This window comes from Hylobates moloch, unplaced genomic scaffold (genome assembly GCF_009828535.3).
Source record: "Hylobates moloch isolate HMO894 unplaced genomic scaffold, HMol_V3 SCAFFOLD_1, whole genome shotgun sequence".
NCBI classification, from domain to species: Eukaryota; Metazoa; Chordata; class Mammalia; order Primates; family Hylobatidae; genus Hylobates; species Hylobates moloch.
In genome coordinates, this window is record NW_026652276.1 from 11,377,986 (window position 1) to 11,403,456 (window position 25,471).

The window sequence follows — 25,471 nt, forward strand, 5'->3', positions numbered from 1 at the left end:
AGTAATAGTAAATGTGACCAGGGTTTCGTCCACATGGCTTTGGAAAAAATAAACATTAGGATCTAAGAAACTAATCAGAAGAAGGTTAACCATGAGGAATGGGTAGAATTGAGACTTCCACAACCTTCATTCCAAATGGTAATTAAGGATTGACATGGCAGACGCTGCAGCCGATGATGTTCTCTAATGTGCACGTTAATTGGCTGTGGATGGGCATCTCAATGTTTACTATCATTCAAATATGTTTTATTTTCCAAGGCAGGAAAACAAAATGTTCCTTCCTTCTTGTTTTGAATGTCCACCATCCAATGACCACCATCTAGGGGTGCTGGTCAGGGTCATGTAGACCCCATGGAGAAATATTTTCCAACCTACTTATTCCTAAGTGCTCTAAACTCTAAGCATATTATGAGCATATTAGGCCAGCAAAGTAGAAAGGACCAATCGGACCCAAAGCGGACCTATGGCTTGGTAATATAATTCCACTTTCTGGTCTTTAGACTACACAGTTACTGATCAGGTTTTTACCCATTTAAGACCCAAATGGCCCAAGGAACCAATATTGATTAATTATAGACATCTTATCCCAAGATCAAACAAGTTTCAAATTTGCAAGTTGTCATCCTGTTGATATTTAACCAAGATAACAGGCGCTCAAAGAAGAGCTTTAGGAGAGTTTAATAAACTTGTATAGGGAGGTAGGAGGCTTGTATAGTAATAGCCAAGGGCTAAGAAAAACTACTAAAGAGGTGGAAATGTGGTTCTCCATGAGGCATGTTAATCTTTTTGCTCCATCTTGCTGCCTGCCGCTGGAAGATAAGGTTTCCAGGCAATAGAACATCAGCCACACAGGTGTGGCTCTCTGAGAAGCTCTCCTCCCCTCCTCTCCCACGCAAGATGCCAAGTGGACTCTGGAAGTCCAGGACATCTCCAGGTCTCTCCTCTTCACTGCTTCACCCCTCCCTCCTCTCCTGAGGGTCCGTGCTCACCGTACGGTGAGAATAGATCCAGATGTCATATCCTTGCTGCTCTTTTTCTTCCTGTATTCCAGCCAGGCTTGGCACTAGAGCTCTGGCCACAACCTTGAACAGTCCAGCTAATACGGAGTTATTTCTTCCTTTCTCTCTATCTGTTTCTGTCTGGTTACATCTTTTCTGGGACTAGTGGGTATGTCGGATTTAGCTTTCATTAAATCTGTTTAGGCCTCACATTTTTAGGGAGAAAAAAGAAACACCATGAAGTCTACTCTAGTCTACGGAGGTCTTGGTACAGAAAAATCTGGAGCTTAAATCCAGCAAATTCATAATACAGCACTACTGTGTTTTACTCTCAGAATTGAGTGGCTGAGCAAGGCAGGATTCAAATATTATTGTGTCTCAGGCTGTAATACCCATTTAACAATACTGAAACCCTATCACAAACCCTAATAAATACTATGGTGGTCAGAATATAATTTAAAGTTATTTTAAAATAATTGTTATGGTTGGTATTAACCTCTAGAAAGAAGTGTGACAGAGTTTTCAACTTCCTCCTGTTTTCTCATAATTTCACTTCAAGTCCCAACGGTTGGGAACAATCCAACAAGTACCAAGTAGAATGACCAGTTGTCCTGGTCTGTCCAGGACTAAGGGGGTGCCCAGGACATGAGAGTTTCACTGGCAAAATTGAGAAAGTCCCAAGCAAGTAGGTTGAGTTGATTACCCAAGTTCCAAGCACCCACATCCTACAACAATGCACCAGGCCACCTATGGGACCATAGGAAGAGTTGGTGGAACTGATTATGCCAGGTTCAGCCCTTCACTCACATCCAGGTTGTAGAAGTAAAGCTCTATTTCTTTCAAAATACGTCAAGCTGTGATGCCTGACCCCTCCCCTTCCCTTGCAGTGGACTTGATGATGAAAGCATCTCATGGAAGAAAGAGCTAGTGATTGTGCATCAACCACTTGCAATGTCATTTCACGGCTGCACCTGTCAGGCAAGACACTTCCACACTCTGATCTCATCCCTCTCTCTCACCTCCCCAATCCTGGATGGGACCAAGCCAACAGCTATGGAGTGGGGGTAGGGCCAAGACAGAATAAGAGAAGACACTGACCATGTCACCCCCGACTCTATGTGTTCCAGACTAAGGCTTGCCCAGGCTGAAGGAGGGAAGGTGCTTTAAACTGGGGAGGACATTGGAGTTTTAATACTTGGTCAGAAAGACTCTCAATTACTGAAATGAGACTCTTATTGTTGTGAAAAGGGAACAGGAAAGCGATAGGGCTTGCTCAGGACAGGAAATAACTCATCTAGGAGGAGGATTTGAAAGGGCAGTGAGAAAATAAACCTGTATTCGGCTTACAATTTACCAGGTCCAGCCATTTTAATTAACCAATAATTTAAGGCAAAGGAATTTCCCGGAAAATCAGATAAACACAGAGGAAAACAACTTTAGAACCTGGACAGATAAGATCTATGATATGAATACAATCAACTTACAACCCTGGCTTCTAATGGGTTGCTTTTTTTAGATTTCACTGCTCTGAAATTGACTAAGTTTGACTAGTAAACAATAAAGGTTCTAGGCTCCTCAAAACCTCATCATTTGCATTGACCTGTAGGGCAAATGAAAAGTGATACAAACTTTATCTTACCCCTAATCTTGGAAAGGTCTTTCAGATTCACGTTCGCCTTCTTTTCACTCGAGACCAGCTGGCCATCGGCTTTGCTGTTATCTGGGGATAGGTAGGGGAAAATGTATTAATAGAACTGGGCAGAACAACAGCTGACAGGCTGGACCAAACGCAAGTGAGGGAGTCCTGGGTTTCATTCTGGATCCCCTCGAGCAGGTGTCCAGAGCAGTTTCTGCTTTGGGGAGTGTTGACTTCTAAATTATACACAGAATTTAATTGTACATCGAAGTCTCTTAGAATGTGTTAGGATAATACACACAGACTTAAATGAAAATGTTATAATGACTCAGTCCAAATAACTTTTTAATTTGAAAACACCCATTCTTGTTTTTTGTTTGTTTGTTTGTTTTGTTTTTTTTAAGACAGAGTCTTTCTCTGTCTCCCAGACTGGAGTGCAGTAGCACAATTTCGACTCACTGCAACCTCTGCCTTTTGGATTCAAGTGATTCTCCTGCCTCAGCCTCCCGAGTAGCTGGGATTATAGGCGCCCACCACCACATCCAGTGAATTTTTGTATTTTAAGTAGAGATGGGGTTTCACCATGTTGACCAGGCTAGTCTTAAACTCCAACCTCAAGTGATCCATCCGCCTCAGCCTCCCAAAGTGTTGGGATTACAGGCGTGAGCCACCATGCCCGGCCCAAAACACCCATTCTTAAAATAAATGCAACCACTTGTTTTTCTTTCCAAACAAAAATGTACATCCACAAACTGGGCAGACACTTAAACTGGCAAGAACAGAAGAACAGAAGATATATGATTGGTGAAAATAAACAATTTTCAATATGACTCTAAAATCTTACTATATAGATCCACTGATTCAAAACTGAGCATCATTTGGAAAATAAGACAGCCTTCATTGACTAGGAGAAAGGAAATGCTTAGACCATGACTAAAATAAATAACATATATAATTAGGGAAAATTCAGAAAATAAAATGGTCTAAAACATCATCATCTGGAGATAGCCACAGATGAGGATGGCTATCTCCAGATGGTGATTTGTTAAAAAATATTCTCCTAGGCTTTTCTTTTTGCGTATGTTACCTTTTAAAGAACACTTTTTCATTATAAAAGTTGAAGATTTTTAAAATTTTAATACACACACACACTTAAATACCACAAATAAAAATATAAACATCACCTCTATTATACTGACTAAATGTAATCGCTGCATATATCTTTATAAATGAACTGCCATTGATTTTTCTGTAGCTTTATATCTCTTTATATACAAAGATAATTACATATATCTATGTAAAGATGGATAGATACATAAAAACATACTTTCACAAGTATAAATTTCACATAAAATATGGTTATATATATATGTATATGTATATTTTATAGTTGCACACACATACACATACACCTTGCTTTCTTCATTTAGCCCTCTTAAGAACATTTTTCCAAATTAATAAAAATTTCTTGAGCTACTAAAAAAAGTCATACTGAGGATGATAAGACCTCCCTATTAACTGTGGGCCTCTGGACTACTACATGCATTAGAAACCATTTCGTGGAAGCCATTGCATTCTCAGGCCTCTTTGTCACAGCCTGTTATAGTCTACATCCTAATGGACACAGGAGGTACAGAACTCTCCTGGCCCTCGTGAACTGCAGGCCTTCCAGAATACAATGGACGGTGCCCTAATAAACTCAAAAGCTCTAACTACTTCACTTTGCCTGCTTACTTACCATTTTGTTGGATTTTTTCCTGCATTCTCCTTTTTATTCTGCTCCAGCCATGCCCCTTCTTTTTTCCTTCAAACCAAAGAGAATAAAGTTAATTATACACAGGAATAAATATAATTCTTTGAGCTTTATATGCTAGTAGTATACAAGATTTTTTTCATACTTTGGTCCACAGGAATGGGGCAAAATTATTTATGATCAGTATAGTAGTGTGGAAATTGAGTACACAGTTCTGTTTTTATTCTGCATGAGCCTTGGGCCATGGGCTTGGGAGAGACTATAGGAGATGACCTTCCTTTGAAACAACATTTTTAATTGAAAATTAACTCTTGCTGGCACCTTACAGTGAATGACTGGGCAGAAAAACAGCTGACAGGCTGGACCAAATGCAAGTGAGGGAGTCCTGGGTTTCATTCTGGATCCCCTCGAGCAGGTGTCCAGAGCAGTTTCTGCTTTGGGGAGTGTTGACTTCTAAATTACACACAGAATTTAATTGTATATTGAAGTCTCTTAGAATGTGTTAGGATAATACACACAGACTTAAATGAAAATGTTATAATGACTCAGTCCAAATAATTGAGGCGGATGGATCACTTGAGGTTGGAGTTCGAGACCAGCCTGGTCAACATGGTGAAACCCCATCTCTACTTAAAATACAAAAATTCACTGGATGTGGTGGCAGGCGCCTATTATGAAATGTGTTATGAAACTGCTGTTGCTGTTCCTTTTTCAAGTGTTTGTTGTGCAAATTCAAATGTGCAATGAGAGGACATCCTCCTTGAGGTTGATGGTGTGGTGGATAATATTCTGTATTGGAAATTGGGAGATATTCTGAACTCTGATATGCAGAGTTTTCGTTATGTAATTACATAATCATTATAGAATTTCTATATAATTTCATTAAGTAATAGCAGTGCCTCCACACTGTCAGCCCTCCTTCAGACTGCAGAGCAGCTGACTCCAGGAATGCTACTGTGACCCCAGAAACTCATCAGTGTCCTGAATCTGGCCGTCTGGACCATTTGCAGTCTGATGTGCCCTTTATCAGAAAAGTGACTCCACAGTGCACTGATTTTCTGACTGTCCCTCATCTCCTCCTGTCCGCACACTATGAGAGGGCAGTAGGCTCACTGAAGGGAGCAGTCCCCAGAAAGGGATCATCTCCTTCCCAGATAGTGACCAGGACAAAAGTGGTGGGGATTGCGAGTGTTCTGTAGACCTATCTTGAAACTTCAGGATTCTGTTGTGACCCTGGTCATTCCTAGGGATGATGCCTCATTCTTTCCCCTACCAGCCTGGTGGGCACAGCCTTCAAAGTGCCCAGGGGATTCAGATTTCACTCCAGACACATTTTATGAAAATGCTTTTGCTCTACTTGTATCTAATTTTGTGGATGGAAGATCTAAGTGAGAAAAGGAGATGATTAGGAGAAAAAGATGAAGGTACAGCCGTTAGAATGGTACAGACAGATTTTGCAGCAGTGAAGCAAGAGCAAAAATCCAGAGATCTAAGGCGGGAACACCTCCAACCCTAGGAGGTATGGAGGAAGCAGGAGCACTGGTGATATCTGTCTTTCAGAACTACCCTGGATCCTTTGTCCAGAAGGAAAACACCCTGCTCCAGTGCTCCCGCCTCTGAGAATGCAGAGTCAGCCTCTCCACACCAGGCATGAGACGGCAGGGGCTGGGCCCAGCTTCTGAGGTCCCACATAGACCCCTCTAGACATTGTCCCTACCCGTGTTCTCAGTCATTTGTTGGGGCGGTTGGGGGGGGGTGACTGTTACCTGGTTGGTGTCATGGACAAAGAGGATAGATTGGATAGACTGTCTTCAAGCAGTGCCCCCACATGCCCACCCTCTCCCACCCACACACACAAACAAATCAAGGACTGGACACAACGAACAGAACTGGGAACTCCAAGGCTTACAGCCATCCAGGAGCCACGTAGGAGGCACTGTTCACCTTCCCCCTGACAAATGTACATCCCACTCAGGGAAGCTCAACAGTTGTAAACACTTCCCTTCTTCAAGCACCTTTGTGCTCTGGGGATTGTGCTTCTTGTATGGAAGCCAGGTATTAACTTGCTTCCCTCACGTAAGGTGACTTGTACCTTAGAGGTGGTCAGCGGGTCATAAGGGACCTAAAGACCTAAAGCATTCATGGTTTATGAAGTGTGTGTGTGTGTGTGTGTGTGTGTGTGTGTGTGTGTGTGTAGAGAGACAGGGTCCCACTATCTTGCCCAGGCTTGTTTTCGTTTGTTTTGCTTGTTTTTGGACTCCTGGCCTCAAGTGATTCTTCTGCCTTGGTCTCCCAAAGTGCTGAGATAACATGAGTAAGCCACTGCACCTACATTTGCAATTTGTTCCTACAACATTTAACAAATCAGATGTATCTGGACCCATGGGTCGAATTAATCAGAGTGGCTGACGGGGTAGTGTCTTCATGAGGAAATTTGCCAGAAGCAAAAATGTGGGAAGAATTTGTTGAGAAGCTATTCTCCATGGCATTTCTGTACTCACAGTATCAGGGTATTACTTCAAGGATGTCAGAATAGCAAGCAGCCTTGGAAGCTAGAGATCAGGTAGCCTCCAGATTATAGGGCAAATTTATTCCCTGACCAGTATAAAGTGGAGAACATCTCACTCCTTAGAAATTTTCCAGAGGAGATGTCCCCAGGAGAGATTTGCTTAATATCCCCAGAGGTGAGTTGCTTCCATTCCAGCTAAAAAGATAATATCTCCCTCAGAGGTAAGGTTTGGGCAGGTTTGCTAGCAGTCGCCTAGCTAGCAAACCCCATGGGTTTCCTCAGTGAAGCATTCCTCCACTGCAGCACATGCTTGTGAGTGCACCACCCACCTGGGCTTGCTCTGCACCATCCTTTCCATGGGTCTTGAGGGGAAAGAACTGATGCGTCTACTCTATATCCCAGCAATTTTGCTCCTAGGTATTTAGATAAGAGATATGAAAAAACAGGACGACTTCTACAAGAATGTGCTGAGGAGAGTTTTCCTAATAGCAAAAAACTGAAAATACTTGAGGTGACATTCATCAGGAGAATTATAAACAAAATTCAGTATATTCAGACAATGGACACTATTTAGCAATGAAAACGAACAAATTACTGATACATCCCATGATATGGATGAATCTCAAAAACATGCTGAGTGAAATAAATCTCACAATAAAGAGAACATGCTGTAAAACCTTATTTATATAGTTTTTTAAAAACCCAAATTAAGTTATCATGGAAAAACAAAGAGTAGTGATTGCCCTGATGGGTAGTGGGTGGAGATACACCAGAAAGGACCTAAGGAACCTTTCCAGGGTGATGATCATGTTCTGTATCTTGATAAAGATTTTGATGGTGTAGAAAAGTGTGGTTATAAGAACTCATCCAATGGTACTCCTAATACTTGTACATTTCACTGTAAATTTTATCTTAAAAAAAGAATGCATGCAGAAGTATTTGAGGGGGAAGGGTACTGATGTCTGCAACTCTGAAATGTTTCAAACTTGACCATGAGTTACTGAGTGGATAAAAAAAATGTATATATGGATAGTGATACGGTTTGTCTGTGTCCCTACTCAAATCTCATCTTGAATTGTAGCTCCCTTAATTTTCATGTGGGAGGGACCCAGCGGGAGATAAAATTGACTCAGGGGGGCAGTTTTCCCTGTACTGTTCTCATGGTAGTGAACAAGTCTCATGAGATCTGATGGTTTTATAAAGGAAACCCCTTTCACTTGTTTTTCACTCTGTCTTTGCCTGCTGCCATGTAAGACGTGCCTTTCACCTTCCGCCATGATTGTGAAGCCTCCCCAGTCACATGGTACTGTGAGTCCATTAAACCTCTTTTCTTTTTCCTTATAAATTACCCAGTCTTGGGTATGTTTTTATCAGCAGTGTAAAAATGGACTAATACAGATAGAAAAGTGATAAAGCAGGAATGATACAATGTTAATTGTGAATCTGTGTGAAAGTATATTGATGTTTAGTGTACAATTCTCCCAAGTCTTCTGCATGCTTAAAATTTTCATGATTAAAAATTGGGGAAAAAAGCTTTTAGAGAGAAAGGACAGAATATTTACCAAGAAGTTATAGTTACAATAAAAGAATGATTTTTATTAGCCACACCACAGATTCCAGAAGACAATGTAGTAATCACTTTACTATACTGAGAATAAATAAATATCAACCTAGAATTTTTAACCTAGCTAAAAATTTCTATCAAAAGAAAGACAAATTTGTACATACAGCACTTAGAGAATTTACCACTTAGAGATCACTCACTAGAAAAACTAAAGAATTTACTTCAGCTAGACAAAAAGTGAAACCAAAGAAAAAGAACAATGGTGAGTACATAAAATGATTTTAAAAAATTGATTTAAGTAAACATCGACTGTAAAAATAATAGTTTCAAAATTTATAGTTAAAAATTAAATATTAATAATAGCCAAATGGTAGAGATGGGGTATTCAATTTGTAGTGAAACCATTACAAGATCCTTGTCATCTCTGGGGTTTGGGGCATGACTAATAAGATTACAGAAATATTGTCTTTAATTTCCAAACCAGCAGGGGGAAAAGGGATAATATAGAATTTTATATCAATCCATCAGAAATCAGGAAAGAGACACACAAAAAAACAGAAATTAAGAATGGTCAACACTATCACAGAAGATATAGGTCCATATACATCTGGAATCATAATAAATGAAAACAAATAAAAATTCGTTAAAAAGCTAAGATTATCAGATAAAATTGCAAAAGCTAAGTGCTGTTACAAGAGACATAAAACAAACCTGCACAAAATGGCTTAACATAAATTGAGTGAAAAATATGAAAAAAAGTTTGTATAATAACATTAGCACTTGGTAAAAGAGATTTTAAGGCAAAAGCATCAGTATGGATAAAGCAGAATGCTGTATAATGATAAAAGAAAAGAAATCCACTAAGAAGTTATAAAGTCATTAATGGCCTCAACATATTTAAAGAAAACGAACAAAATGAGGAATTGGCAAATATACAACCTTGTGTGAGAATTCAACAAGTTTCTATACAAATTTGATGGAGGAAATAAATTACTATGAACCCAAATTTAAACAACAAAGTTGTGCTTTATAAAGATATGCATGGAGTGAAGCCAGAGCCTAACAAATAGTTCAAATGTACATTATTCTCAAGTGGCATAGAACATTTACAAATAATGACCACACATTAGGATGCAAAGGAACATTCAACAAATTTTAAAGAATTGGCGAAGTCAATTCATATTGTTTTCCACATATCTACTTTCCACTCCTGATCAACTAACAGAATACCTCCAAGACTGCAGACTTCAGTATTTCCAGAGAAAAACCACAGTTCATAACCTCTCTTACACCTGACATGGCCACCAGTTTAAGATCTGACCACTAAGATGAGAGTAAAATATTGTGGGAGGACGGGAGTTCTGCAGAAAACTTCTCGCAAAAGTAATAGGCCTCTGGGGAAGATAATTTTGGTCTTCACCCTTTCTCCTTCTGATGGCCTAGAACATGGATATTATAGCTGGAGCTTAGCCAGCACCTTGGACAATGATGTAATCTTGACAGTAGCTGAGCTGCAAGATAGAAGAATCTTCAAAATGCACGGGTCTGAAATAGCCAAAACAATTCTGAAAAACAAAACTGGAGGTCTTACACTACCTGATTTCAGGATTTGTAAAACTGTAGTAATCAAGATGGTGTATTGGCATAAAAATAGACATACAGATAAATGGAACAGAAAAAAAGTCAAGTAGTAGACCTAAACATATATGGCCAACTGACTTTCAACAAGGATGTCAAAGTAACTAATTCAATGCAAAAAGGATACTTTTTTCAACAAATTATGCTGGAATGATTGAATATCCATATGCAAAAAAAGAAAAGAAATCAATCTTTAGCTCAAACTATATTCAAAAACTAACTCAAAATGGGATATAGATCTAAATAAGTGCTAACACCAAAAACTTGAAGAAAACATAGGTTCTTGAGTTAGGAAAAGATTCCTTAAATAGAACCTCAAAATCACAGATTATAAACAAAAAAATGGTAAATGTAGACTTTATAAAAAAATTAAAGTTTTACTAACACTATCAAGTATTGGTGAGTATGTGGAGCAATGAGAAGCTTCACACATTACTGGTGGGAATGCAAGAGGGCATAATCATTTTGAAAAACATTTTGGCAGAGTCTTAAAATACTGAACATATATGTATGTTCATATGACCCAATAGCACCACTCCTGGGCATTCACCCCCCAAAATAAAACATGCCCAACCCAAAGATTTGTGTTCAGATGTTCCTATCAGCTTTATTTGTAATAGCTGAAACTGGAAACACCTCAATGCCTATCAACAGGTGAATAAACTATCTGTAATGTATTCATATAAAGAAATACTTCTCAGCGATGAAAAATAGAGTAACTATGAACACACACAATAACATGGATGTATCTCAAAAGCATTATGTTAAGTGACAGGGGCTAAACATAAGTAAATTCAATACTGTATGAATTCATTTATATGAAACTCCAGAAAAGACAAAACTAGAGTGATGTAAACAGATCAGCATTTAAAAAAAACAACCTGGGTCGGTGAGTTGTACATGCCTGTATTCCCATTTACTCTGGAATCTGAGGCATGAGGATCACTTGAGCCCAGGAGTTTGAGGCCATCCTGGACAACGTAGTGAGGCCTCATTTCTTAAAAAACAAATGAACAGAAAACAGATCAGCTGTCGTCAAGAATCAGAGAGAGCTGAGAAGAACACAAGTGGACTTTGGGGTGATGGAAATGATATATGTCATGATTGTGGAGGTATTTATATAACTGCACACATTTGTTAAAACAAATTCAGTTATACCTTAAGGTGATGAATTTGTTTTATATATAGCTCTATAAAGCAGATAATAAAAATGAAAATGTGGAACATTTACATAAAGAAAATCCTATTGTTGGTGCCCTTATCAAAGATTACTTGAACATGCATTCATGAGTTTATTTCTGGGTTCCCTATTCTATTCCATTGGTTTATGTGTGTTTTTATGCCAGCACTGTTTTGATTACTCTTGCTTTGTAATATAGTTTAAAATCATACAGTGTGATGCCTCCAGCTTTGTTCTTTTTTTTCAAGATTACTTTTACTATTTGGGTCTTTTATGGTTCTATACAAATTTTAGGATTCCTTTTTCCTATTTCTGTGAAAAATGTCATTGAAATTTTGATAGAGATTTCATTGACTATCCAGATCACTTTGGGTGGTATGGACATTTTAATAATATTCTTCCAGTTTATGAACAGGAGATGTCTTTCCATTTATTTGCATCTTTTTCAATTTCTTTCATCAGTGTCATAGTTGTCAGTGTGCAAATATTTCACCTGTGGTTAAATTTGTTCCCATTTTATTCTTTTTGTTGCTATTGTAAATGAGATTGTTTTCTTAATTTCTTTTTGGATAGTTCATTGTTAGTGCATAAAAACAAAACTGATCTTTAAATCTTGCAACTTTACTGAATTTATTTATTAGTTCCAACAGTTTTTTGGTGGAGTCTATAGGGTTTTCTACGTAGAAGATAATGTCACCTGGAAACAGAGACATTTTAACTTCTTTTTTTTTTAATTATACTTTAGGTTTTAGGGTACATGTGCACAATGTGTAGGTTTGTTACTTATGTATCCATGTGCCGTGTTGATTTCCTGCACCCACTAACTCGTCATTTAGCATTAGGTATATCTCCTAATTTTAACTTCTTTCCAATTTGGATGACTTTTTTTTCTTGCCTAATTGCTCTGACTAGGACTTCCAGCAGTGTGATAAATACAAATGTCAAGAAGGGGCACTTAATCTTGACAAGGGTGCCAAGAATAAATAATGGAGAAAAGATAGCCTCTTCAATAAATGGTGCTAAGAAAACTGAATATCCAAAAGCAAAATAATGAAATTAGATATTTGGCTTACATCATATACAACAATTAACTCCAAATAGATTAAAGACTTAAACGTCACACCTGAAACCATAAAATTCAAAGAAGAAAACAGGGAAAAAGCTCCTCGATGTTGGTCTGGGCAATTATTTTTTAGATAAGACACCAGAAACACAGGCAACAAAAGCAGAAATAAGCAAATGGAACTACATCAAACTAAAAGATTTGTACAGCAAAGGAAATAATTTTAAAAATGAAAAGGCAACCTATGGAATAGGAGAAAATATTTGCAAACCATGTACTTGATAAGGGTTACTGCCCAGAATATATATGGAACTCACATAACTCAATAGCAAAAAAACCAAACCAAACCATGTCATAACCTGATTTAAAAACGGGCAAAGGATCTGAATAAACGTTTTCCCAAAGAAGACACATAAATAGCCAATGGGTTATAAAAAAGCACTCAATATCACTCACCATCCATGAGAGAAATGTAACTCAAAACTATAATGAAAAATCACCTCACATCTATTAGGATAGCTATTATCAAAAAGGCAAGAGATAACAAGTATAGGCGAGCGTGTGGAAAAAAGGAACTCCTGTATGCTGTAAGTAGGAATGTAAATTGGTACAGCCATTATGGAAAAGAGTATGGAGGTTCCTAAAAAATTAAAAATAGAAAAACATACCATTCGGAAATCTAATTTTGGGGTATGTATCCAAAGGAAATGAAACCAAAGAAATATCTGCACCCCCATGTTCATTGCAGCATAATTCACAGTAGTTAAGACATAGAAACAACCTAAGTCTCCATCAACAGATGAATGGATAAGGAAATGTGATAAGACACAGATTTGTGTATATTGGAAAACATATATAAAATCATGTTTCAAATCATGAAGAAAAAAGTATTGGGGTTATATCTCTTAATTATCATCTCACATCATACACCAGTAAATGAATTCTATGTGTGTTATAGATTTAAACATTAAAAAGTACTTCAAATATTCTATAAGCAAGTAAAAATGTTTTCAAATTATAAGGAGGGTAATATATTTGTAAATTGTACACAAAACCTGGAAACCATAAATGAAAAGACTGACAGATTTGATCAGATAAAAATTTCAAACATCTTTGGGATAAAACATATAGGTATATCTTAGAAATATTGCACGTTTGGTTTCAGAACACTGCAATGAAGTGAATATTGCAATAAAGCAAGAAATTTTTTTGGTTTCCCAGTGCATATGAAAATTACGTTTACACGATACTGTAGTCTATTAAGTATATGCAATAGCATTATGTCTTAAAAAGTCAATGGGCATACCTTAATTAAAAATACTTTATAGCTCAAAAAATGCTCACAATCATTTGAGCCTTCAGCGAATCATAATTTCTTTGCTGGTAAAGGGTCTTGCCTGGGTGTGGATGGCTGCTGAATGATCATTGTGGTGGTTGATAAATGTTGAGGTGGCTGTGACAATTTCTTAAAATAAGACAGTAATGAAGTTTGCTGTGTTGATGGACTTCACGAAAGATTTCTCTGTAACATGTAAAGCTATTGATAGCACTTTACCACAGTAGATTCCCTCAAAACCTGCTGCTGCTTTATCAACGAATATATTCTAAATCCTTTGTTGTCATTTCAACAATGTTCACAGCATCTTTCCCAGGAGCAGATTCCATCTCAAGAAACCACTTTCTTTAATCATCCATAATAAACAAGTCCTTATCCACTCAGTTTTATCATGAGATTGCAGCGATTCAGTCACGTCATCAGGCTCCACGTCTTTTTTTTTTTTTTTTTTTTTGAGATGGAGTCTCACTCTATTGCCCAGGCTGGAGTGCAGTGGTGCAATCTCTGCTCAGTGCAACCTCTGCCTCCCGGGTTCAAGCGATTCTCCTGCCTCAGCCTCCTGACTAACTGTGACTACAAGCACAAGCCACCACGCCCAGCTAATTTTTGTATTTTTAGTAGAGACAGGGTTTCACCATATTGGCCAGGCTGGTGTTGAACTCCTGATGTCAGGTGATCTGCCTGCCTTGGCCTCCCAAAGTGCTGGGATTACAGGTGTGAACCACCACAACCTCCACTTCTAATTCTAGTTTTCTTGATATATCCATCACATCTACAGTGACTTCCTCCACTGAAGTCTTAAACCCATCAAAGTCATCAATAAGGGTTGTAATCAACTTCTTCCAAATTCCTGCTAATGTTGATATTTTGACCTCCTCTCATGAATCATGAATGTTCTTAATCACATGTGAAATGGTGAATCCTTTCCAGAAGGTTTCCAACTGACTTTGCCCAGATTCATCAGAGGAATCACTATGTATAAAGACAGCTATAGCATTACAACATGTATTTCTTAAATATTAAGACTTGCTGGTTGAAATTACTCTTTGATTCATGGGCTTGCTGAATGGATGTTGTGTTAGCAGGCATGGAAATAGCATTAATCACCTGGTACACCTCCATCAGAGCTCCTGGATGACTACGTGCACTGTCAATGAACAGTGATATTTTGAAAAGTCTTTTTTTCTGAGGAGTATGTCTCAATGGTGGGTTTAAAATATTCAGTAAACCATGCTGTAAACAGATGTGCTCTCATCTGGGCTTTATTCCAATTATAGAGCACAGGCAGAGTAGTTTTAGAATAATTCTTAAGGGCCCTAGGACTTTCAGAATGGTAAATGAGCATCGGCTTCAAGAGAAAGTCACCTGCTCCATTAGCCTCTAACAAGAGACTCATCCCGTCTTGTACAGCTTTGAAGCCAGGCATTGACTTCTCCTCTCTAGCTATGACAGTTCTAGATAGAATCTTCTTTCAATGGAAGGCTGTTTAGTCTACACTGTAAATCTGTTGTTTAGTGTTGCCAACTCCATCAATGACCTTAGCTAGAGCTTCTGGACAACCTGCTGTAGCTTCTACATCAGCATTTGCTGCTTCACCTTGCCCTTTAATGTTATGAAACAGCTTCTTTCCTTCAACCTCATGAACCAGCCTCTGTTACCTTCAGACTTTTCTTATGAATCTTTCTACATCTCACAGCCTTCAGAGAAACGAAGAAAGTTAAGACCTTACTCTGGATTAGGCTTTGGCTTAAGGGAATGTTGTGGCTGATTTGATCTTTCATCCAGACCACTCAGACTTTCTCCACATCAGCAGTAAGACTGTTCCGCTTTATCATTAAAGTGTTCACTGGAGTAGCCCTTTTAATTTCCTTCAAGAACTTTTCCTTCGCATTCATAACTTGGCCAATTATTTGCTGCAAGAGGCCTAGTTTTCAGCCTATCTCAACTTTTGACATAGCTTCCTCACTAAGCTTCATCATTTCTAGATTTTTATTTAAAGTGAGTACATGTGACTCTTTCTTTAACTTGAGCACTTAGAGGCCATTGTAGGGTTATTAATTGACTTAATTTCCATTTTTTCATCTAGGATTTTCCTATCACACTATTTAAAATTCTTACGACCTCTTTCCACTGCCCAATCTCAAAGACACCCCAGTACTTTCAGGAATATGTGATAGCCACACCCCACTGCCAAGTACTAAAATCTGTATTACTCTTAATTGCTGCTGTAACAAATTACCACAAATTTAGTGGTTTAAAACAACACAAATATATTATCTTCCAGTTATGTCAGTGAGAAGTGTGACACGGGTCTTACTGCCTAAAGTCAAGGTGTAGGCCTTCATTCCTTTCTGGGGGCTGGAAAGGACAAACTATTTCCTTGTTTTTTCAGCTTCTAGAGGTCACCCACATTCCCTGGTTCCCTCTTCCATCTTCAAAGCCTGCAACATTACATATTTATGACGATTCTTCCATAGTCACATTTTCCCTTCTCCACAGCCAGGAAAAGTTCTCCACTCTTTAAAGCCTACAAGATTAGATGGGGCCCATCACATAACCCAGGATCATCTCCCCATTTCAAGGTCTCTAACTTAATTGCATCTGTAAAGTCCCATTTGCCATGTAAGATAGCATATTACAAGTCCAGGGATTAGGAGGTGGACATTTTTTGGGGTGGCCATCATTCTGTCTACCACAGTATTGCAAATAATAACAGAAATAATAACAATGACAAAAAGAAAACTCTGGCATTAAAAATGTATTTGTAACATCAAAAGCAAGTAAATTCTTATTTATTCTTACTTGTTTTCCTCTTGGAGTTTCCCAAAGTGGAGTTGTTTGCAATATCCACAGTATCTAGAAAATAACAAGTGGTGGTGAGGAAACAGAAATTAATAAATAAAAGTTATAGATTTTAGGACAATTCATACTATAGAAGGCTTGAGTTTATAAAGATGTTTGGATACTCATTCCTCTCTTTCTTCTAGAGGAACCAAAAACCCACTGAACTGAGAACTAGGAGTCTAGGATGGGCCCTGGGTCTTCTATCAAAAATACATGTTGGGCTAAGAGTAGACCTGCAGTCTTCCCCCCTGACAATTAAGTACCGGGATTAGTTGTCTTTTGGGTGAGGCCTTTCTTAGGTGTAGCAAAATGACAGTATTATCTACTAGCAGAAGTTCACTGGGTTATCTTGGGTTCCATGGAATATTGAGTGTGACTTAACATATTAATGCAATAAACAGGATAACTGCCACTTTAAAGAGCACCATTCTATGACATCACCCATATGTAATCAACAGAGCCCATCTTGATAAGTAAAACTTTATAATGATCTCTTGCCTCCCTGCAGTTCCCCAAAGGCTTGGGTGAAGCAAATGCAGAGAACAGGATTCTGGGCAGATTGGAGCACCTCCCTCCACTCTTCCCAGGGTCTGTGGGGCCCACTGAGCCACCCCATCCCACAGCCCTCTGGCAGCCCTACCCATTTTGCCACATGCTTGGTCACTTTCCTTCTTTGCTTCTGGGCTTTCTGGCACTTCTTCTGAGAAACGCATGACATAGGAGCACTTCTCATTTTCACATGCTGGTCGCTCTGCTCCGGGGGCAAAATTATGATTTATGAACTTTTAATTTGCCCCAATAACCCTTTTTTCTGCACCCTGGTTGCTGCCCTCTTCTCTACTTTTTCCTCCGAAATCTTCTTTCACTGCTCCTCCTTATATTTGACTCTTCCTTTAAGTCTCCCTTTTTGTCCTCTTTTGTCTCTTTTTCATTATCAGAACTCTGTTTCTGTTTTTAATATTTTTAAGTCATAATTACTTGGTACATCACATCATAGCAAGCTAGAAGCAAGCTCTTCTGATTCTCCTTCTTTGGTCATTTGGTAATTTTCTAGTTCACCAGATACTAATGAGAAACAAAAAAGTTATTTTATTTTTATTATTGCATTTTATTATCTTCCAGTTATGTCAGTGAGAAGTGTGACATGGGTCTCACTGCCTAAAGTCATTATGTTAGTAGGCCTTTATTCCTTTCTGGGGTCTGGAGAGGACAACCTATTTCCTTGTCTTTTCAGCTTCTAGAGGTCACACACATTCCTTGGGTGACCTCTAGACAGTGACCAGAGAAGAGTTCCCAGTGCTGTGATGCTGCACATTAATATTCTGAGCCAAGATGAAGTGCTCTCTGGAAAAAAATATACCCGCTCCAATAATCACACCTGACATATAACAGAGTCATGCTCTTCCCGTGTTTTGCACCTCCTTCTCCTTTTCTTTACTTTTACTTTTCTACTTGTAGTCCTGAGAGTAAAATAGAAAAAATTAAAAAGCTCTTATCATTCCAGAAAATACTAATGTTCTTTGAAAACAGTAAGAAGTGGCCAGGTGCGGTGGCTCACACCTGTAATCCTAGCACTTTGGGAGGCTGAGGTGGGCGAATCACTAAGTCAGGAATTCAAGACCAGCCTGGCCAACACGGTGAAACACTGTCTCTACTAAAAATACAAAAATTATCTGGGCGTGGTGGCATGTGCCTGTAATCCCAGCTACTTGGGAGGCTGAGGCAGGAGAATCACTTGAACCCAGGAGGCAGAGGCTGCAGTGAGTGAGCCGAGATTGTGCCACTGCACTCCAGTCTGGGTGACAGAGAGAGACTCAGTCTCAAAAACAAGAAAACAAACAAACAAAAAGAAAGTAGTAAGAAGTAACTGTTTCAACTTGTTCTAATTGGCCATTGATTACTTATATCACTAACCACATTTCTGAGAGCTAGCCCATCAGTAGCAGTTCTACACATCTGAAGGCCAGTCAATCAGCAGCAGCCCCCTCCAGAAAGCCTGTGCTGATGGCTAAATGCTAAACTATTCATACACTCCTGTTTCTGAAAGTCTGTAGTGCCTGAACTATGTTTCCTAAAACTCTATATAAAATCAGCAGTTTCCTTATTTGTAGATACTCCAGGTGGTACACATGGTCTGAACCTCCAAGCTCACACTGAACCCAGGCTGAATCCTGAAGCCCCAGGCTCCAGGCCAGCCCTTACAGATGCAGTCTCCAGCCTGCCCCAGCACTACTTCAGCCTCAGTGAACCCAGACTACTACCAGTGGCTCTGGCCTTCAGTCTCATCCCAGTACCAAGCTGCCTCTCATGCACTGGTCTTCAGGCTCACTGAAGTGCCTGAAGAGGGCTGCATCAGTGGTGTAGATCCCTGCAGACTCTGGCTCAAGGCCTGCCCCAGCATAGACCTGCCCACTGATTATCCTAGGCACCTTCAGCAGCAAGCCTTTCTTTGGTCTATGCAAGATGTACTTCCTAGAATTTCTAAGTAGGGTGAAAGGCTTTCCCAAACAAAGCCAATCTACAAAGGCTGAAATAAGTCTTTACTTCCTTAAATGCACAGATATAAATGCAAGGTAATAAGAAACGTGAAAAACCAAAGAGACATAACATCATCAAAAGAACACAATAATCTCCTCATAGCTCACTCCAAAGCAATGAAGATAACGAATTGCTTCACAAAGAATTTACAAGGATTGTTTTAAGGAATCTCAGCAAACTTCAAGAATATACCAAGAAACAATTCACTGAAATCAGGAAGACAATAAATGACCAAAATGAGAAATTTAGCAGAGATTGAAATTATTTTTAAAAAGAAACAAATTCTGGAGCTGAAAAATACAATGAATAAAATGAAAAAATGCAACAAAGAGCATCAATATCAGAATTGATCATGTAGAAGAAAGAATTTGAACTCAGACAGGTTGTCTGAAAATACAGCTAGAGAAGGAAAAAGAAAAAAGAATGAAAAGTAATAAGGAACACTTACAGGATTTATGAGACTGTGAAAAGAGCAAATATTTGAGTTGCAGAAATTCATAGAGGACAAGAGAAAGACAAAGGGATAGAAAGATTATTTAAAGAGATAATAGCATAAAACTTTGCAAATCTGATGAAAAACATAAATCTTCATGTACTGGAAGGTCAAAAGATTCAATCTAAACAAGACTATACCAACATGAGCTGTCAAGATTCAAGAACTTAGAGAGGATCCTGAAAGCAGCAAGAGAACAGAAACAAATAACCTATATGAGAGTTTCAATAAAGATAGCAATGAACTTTTTTGGCAAAAACCTTACACACCAGGTGACAGTGAAATGACATATTAAAGGTGCTGAAGAAAAAAACTGCCCACCAAAATACTGTATTTGGCAAAGGTGTCCTTCAGAAATGAAGGAGAGATAAAGACTTTCCTAGGCAAACAAAAGCTAAGAAAGTTCATTACCACTAGACCTGCTTTACAAGAAATACTAATGGGAATTATTTAAGCTGAAAGAAGAAGATGCTAACTAATAAAATAAAAACAAAAGAAAATACAAAATTCACTGTTAAAATAAGTCCACAGTCAAAATACAGTATATGCTAATACTGTAATAGTGATGTGTAAACCACTTACATCTCTAGTATAAAAGTTAAAAGATAAAACTTAAAAATAATAATACCTACAATATATAAATTTTTGAGATGGAGTCTCTCTCTCTCTGTTGCCAGGCTGGAGTGCAGTGGTGTGATCTCGGCTCACAGCAACCTCCAACTCCCTGGTTCAAGCGATTCTCCTGCTTCAGCCTTCCCAGTAGCTGGGGTTACAGCCACGTGCCACCATGCCCAGCTAAGTTTTGTATTTTTCATAGAGATGGTGTTTTACCATGTTGGCCAGGATGGCCTCATGATCCACCCACCTTAACCTCCCAAAGTGCTGGGATTGCAGTCATGAGCCACCACACCCAGCCTAGCTACAATAATTTGTTAAGGAACACACAATATAAAAAGATGTAAATTGTGATATAAAAAATTTAATATGAGACTAGGTGCAGTGGCTCACACCTGTAATTTCAGCACTTTGGGAAGCTGAGGTGGGAGGATCATTGAAGCCCAGGAGTTCAAGACCACTCTGGTCAACACAGTGATACACTGTCTCTACAAATAATTTTTAAAATTAGCCAGGTGTGGTGGCACGCACCTGTGGTCCCAGCTACTTGGACGGCTGAGGCAGGAGGGTAGCCTAAGCCTAGGAGGTCAAGCCTACAGTGAGACATAATAATGCCCCTGCACTCCAGCCTGGGTGACAGAGTGAGACTCTGTCTCAAAAAAAAAAAAAGGAAAAATAAAATAAAAATAAAATGAGAGGTTAAAGTACAGAGTTTTTGTAGGCTATCAGCTTAAAACAGCCTATTATAACTATAAGATATTTTTTGTAAGCTTCATGCTAACCACAAAGCAAAAACCTATAGCATTTACACAAAAGCTAAAGAGGAGTCAAAGCATACCACTAGAGGAAATCACTTAATCACAAATGAAGGAAGAGAGAAAGAAAGGAATAAAGAATCTACAAAGCAGGCTGGGCATGGTGGCTCACGCCTGTAATCCTAGCACTTTGGGAGGCCGAGGCGGACAGATTGCCTCAGGAGTTCGAGACCAGCCTGGGTAACATGGTGAAACCCCATCTCTACTAAAATACAAAAAATTAGCCAGGCTTGGTGGCATGCGCCTGTAGTCCCAGCTACTCGGGAGGCTGAGGCAGGAGAATTGCTTGAATCCGGAGGCGAAGGTTGCAGTGAGCCAAGATCAAGCCACTGCAATCTAGCCTGGGTGACAGAGTGAGACTCCGTCTCCAAAAATAATAATAATAATAATAATAATAATCCACAAAACAACCAGAAAACAATGAACAAAATGGTTGTAGTAGGTACTTACCTAGCAATAATTATGTTAAGTATAAATAGTTATATTATGTTAAGTATGGATTAAATTCTCCAATCAAAAGATGGAGTGGCTGAATGAATAATAGTAAAAAAAAACCTCAAGTATCTATGGCCTACAAGACACTCACTTCACTTTTAAGGATACACATAGACTGAAAATGACAAGATAGAAGAGAATATTCCATGCAAATGCAAACCAAAGAAGAAAGGAGTAGCTATACTTATATCAGATGAGATAAATTCAAATTGAATACTAAAACAAGACAAAGAAGATCATTATATAATGATGGAGTCAATTTGTTAAGATGACATAATAATTGCACACTAATATATATGCATCCAACATGTGAGCATGTGAGCAACCAAATATATATTAAATAAATATTAATAGATTTGTAGGTGAGACAGACTGTAATACAATAAAAGACTTTAATACCCTACTTTCAGCACTGGATAGATCATTAAGACAGAAAATCCACAAAGACAAATAAAATGTAAACTATATTTTATACCAAATAGACCTAACAGCATTATAAAGAACATTCTATTCTACAGGAGTGAAATATACATTCTTCTCACTTGTACATGGAACATTCTCCAAGATAAATCATACATTAGGCTACAAACTTGAAGTCATGAAGGTTGAAATTATATCAGATATCTTTTCTGACCACAATGATATAAAAGTAGAAATCAATAACAAGAAGAGTTTTTTAATTTTGTAAATACCTGGAAATTAAACACACTCTTGAGCAGCCAATAGGCCAATGAATAAATTAAAAGGAAATTTTAAAAAATATTGAGACAAATGAAAATGGAAACACAACATAACAAACTGATGGGATACAGCAAAGGCAGTTCAAAGAAGAGAAGTTTGTAGCAATAAACACCTACATCAAGAAAGAAGAAAGATCTCAAACAGCCTAATGTTACTCCTTAGGAAACTTCAGACAAAAAAGTAAAACTAAAGCCAAGATTAGTAGAAAGAAGGAAATAATAAATATCGGATCAGAAATAAATGAGATAAAGACTAGAAAAACAATGAAAAGATAAACTAAACACAGTTGGTTTTTGAAAAGGTAAACAAAATTGACAAACATTTAGCTAGACTAAGAAAAAAGAAAGAAGACTCAAATGAATAAAATCAGAAATAAAAGAGAAGACACTGCAACTCATACCACAGACATACAAAGGACCATAAGAGATTGCTATGAACAATTATACACCAAAGAATTGAATAACCTAGAAGAAATGGGTAAATTCCTAGACAGATACAACCTACCAACACAAATATAAAAATCTGAGCAGACCAATAATGATTAAGGAGATGTAATCCAGAATTGAATACCACCCATCAAACAAAAACCCAGGACCAGATGGTTTCACTGCTGAATTCTACCGAACATTTAAATAATAAATACCAATACTTTTCAAACTCGTCTAAAAAATTGAATAAGGAGACTACTTGTAGGCTCAGTCTATGAAGCCAACATTAATTACCCTGATACCAAAGTAAGGCAAGGACGCTATAAGAAAAGAAAAGTACAGGCCAATATCCCTGATAAACATATATGATATCCCTGATAAACATATGTGAAAAATCCTCAACAAAATACTATCAAATCAAATTCAACAGCACACTCACCATGATAAAGTAAGCTTTATCACTGGGATGCATGGATGGTTCAACACACAAATCTCAAAAGGTCATACGTTGCATTAATAGAATGAAGGACAAAAATTATATGACTATCCCAATAGATGCAGAAAAAGCATTGGACAAAATTCAACTTTTCATGATAAAAATTTTCAACAAAATAGTTATAGAAGAAAAGTACCTCAGAACACTACCATCTACATATGACAAGCCTACAGCTAACATCATAGTCGATAGTAAAATGTTGAATGTTTTCCCTCTAAGATCAGAAACAAGAGTAGGGTGTCCATTCTCGTCACTTCTAGTCAACATAGTACTGCAAGTCCTAGACAGAACAGTTAGGCAAGAAAAAGAAATAAAAGACATCCAAAGTGGAAAGGAAGAAGTTAAATTGTTCTTAATTGTAGATGACATGATCTTATATAGAGAAAACCCTGAAGACTCTACCAAAAAACTGCTAGAACTAATAAATTCAGCAAAGTTGCAGGATACAAAATCAACATAAAAAAATCTGTTGCATTTCTATACACTAACAATGAACTATCTGAAAAAGGTATGAAGAAAACAATCCAATTTACAATGAAAATACTTAAGAATAAATTTAACCAAGGAGGTGAAATCTTTGTACACTGAAAACTCTAAAATGTTGATTAAAGAAATAGAAGAAGAAGAAAAAAATGGAAAGATACCCCATGTCCATGGATTGGAGTAACTAATATTCTTAACATGTTCATACTATCCACAGTGCTCTAAAGATTCAGCACAAGTCATATAAAAGTTTCAAAGGCATTTTTTTCTGAAATAGAAAAACAATTAAAAATTTGTATAAAAGCACAAGAGACCCCAATCAGCCAAAGCAATTTTAAGCAAAAAGAACAAAGCTGAAAGCATCACATTACCTGACTTCAATATATACTACAAAGCTATAATAATCAAAAGAGCATGGTACTTGCATAAAATAGACACATAGACAAATGGAACAAAATAGAGAGCTTGAATCCATGCATTTTTGGTCAACTGATTTTCAACAAAGCTGCCAAGAACATGCAATGGGGAAAGGACAGTCTCTTTAATAAATGATGTTGGGACAACTGGATCTTCACATGCAGAAGAATGAAATTAGACCCTATTTCATGCCACATGAAAAAAATCAACCCAATATGGATTAAATATTTAAATTTAATACCTGAAGCTGCAAAACTACTAGAAGAAAACAGGGGAAAAGCTCCACAACATTGGTCTGAGCAATTATGTTTTTGGGTATAACACCAAAAACACAATCACAAAAACAAAAATAAAGAAGTGAGACTACATCAAACTAAAAAGTTTCTGCATGGGCAAGGAAACAATCAGCAGAGTGAAGAGACAACCTACAGAAGGGAGAAAATATTTGCAAACCATACGTCTGATAAGGGCTAATATCTAAAATATGTAAGGAACTCAACCAACTCAATACTAAAAAAAAAAACCAACAACAAATAAACAGATTATAAAGTGGGCAAAGGATTCAAATAGACATTTCTCAAAGGAACACATGCAAATGACCATCAGGTATGTGAAAAAATACCCAGCATCACAAATCATCATGAAAATGCAAATTAAAACCACAATGACTATCACCACACACAGGTTAGAATGGCTATTATCAAAAAGACTAAAGATGATAAATGGTGAGGATGTGGTGAAAAGGAAACTCTTGTACACTGTTAGTGGAAATGTAAATTAGTACAGCCATTATGGAAAACAGTATGGAGTTTCCCCAAAAAAAGTAAAAATAGAACTACCATATGATCCATCAGTCCCACTGCTGAATATATATCCAAAGGATAAATCAGCACAGATGCTCCTACAGTTATGATGGGGCTACACCTCCATAAACCCAACATAAATTGAAAATCTCGGAATAGGAACAGCTCTGGTCTACAGCTCCCAGCCTGAACGACACAGAAGATGGGTGATTTCTGCATTTCTGTTTGAGGTACCGGTTTCATCTCACTAGGGAGTGCCAAACAGTGGGTGCAGGACAGTCAGTGGAGCGCACTGTGCGCGAGCCGAAGCAGGGCGAGGCATTGCCTCACTCGGGAAGCGCAAGGGGTCAGGGAGTTCCCTTTCCTAGTCAAAGAAAGGGGTAATAGACGGCACCTGGAAAATCGGGTCAGTCCCACCCTAATACTGCGCTTTTCCAATGGGCCTGGAAAACGGCACACTAGGAGATTGTGTCCCGCACCTGGCTCGGAGGGTCCTATGCCCACGGAGTCTTGCTGATTGCTAGCACAGCAGTCTGAGATCAAACTGCAAGGCGGCAGCGAGGCTGGGGGAGGGGCGCCCGCCATTGCCCAGGCTTGCTTAGGTAAACAAAGCAGCCAGGAAGCTC

At 38.2% G+C, this 25,471-nt stretch overlaps 1 protein-coding gene across 4 annotated transcripts in view; it reads right to left on the reverse strand.

Annotated features, from left to right (window-relative positions):
- Positions 1 to 25,471, reverse strand: part of SP140L (SP140 nuclear body protein like) — a 60,632-nt gene that overhangs the window by 15,775 nt on the left and 19,386 nt on the right. For 3 of the 4 annotated variants that reach the window (XM_032753993.2, XM_058437611.1, XM_032753991.2), the window contains 4 exons: positions 17,162 to 17,272; positions 16,480 to 16,533; positions 4,373 to 4,438; positions 2,638 to 2,718 (listed from right to left, as the gene is read on the reverse strand). In XM_032753993.2, the coding sequence (XP_032609884.1) occupies positions 2,638 to 2,718; positions 4,373 to 4,438; positions 16,480 to 16,533; positions 17,162 to 17,272 (312 nt within the window). The remainder of the gene's footprint in view (positions 1 to 2,637; positions 2,719 to 4,372; positions 4,439 to 16,479; positions 16,534 to 17,161; positions 17,273 to 25,471) is intronic. The other variant, XM_058437619.1, reaches the window with a different exon arrangement.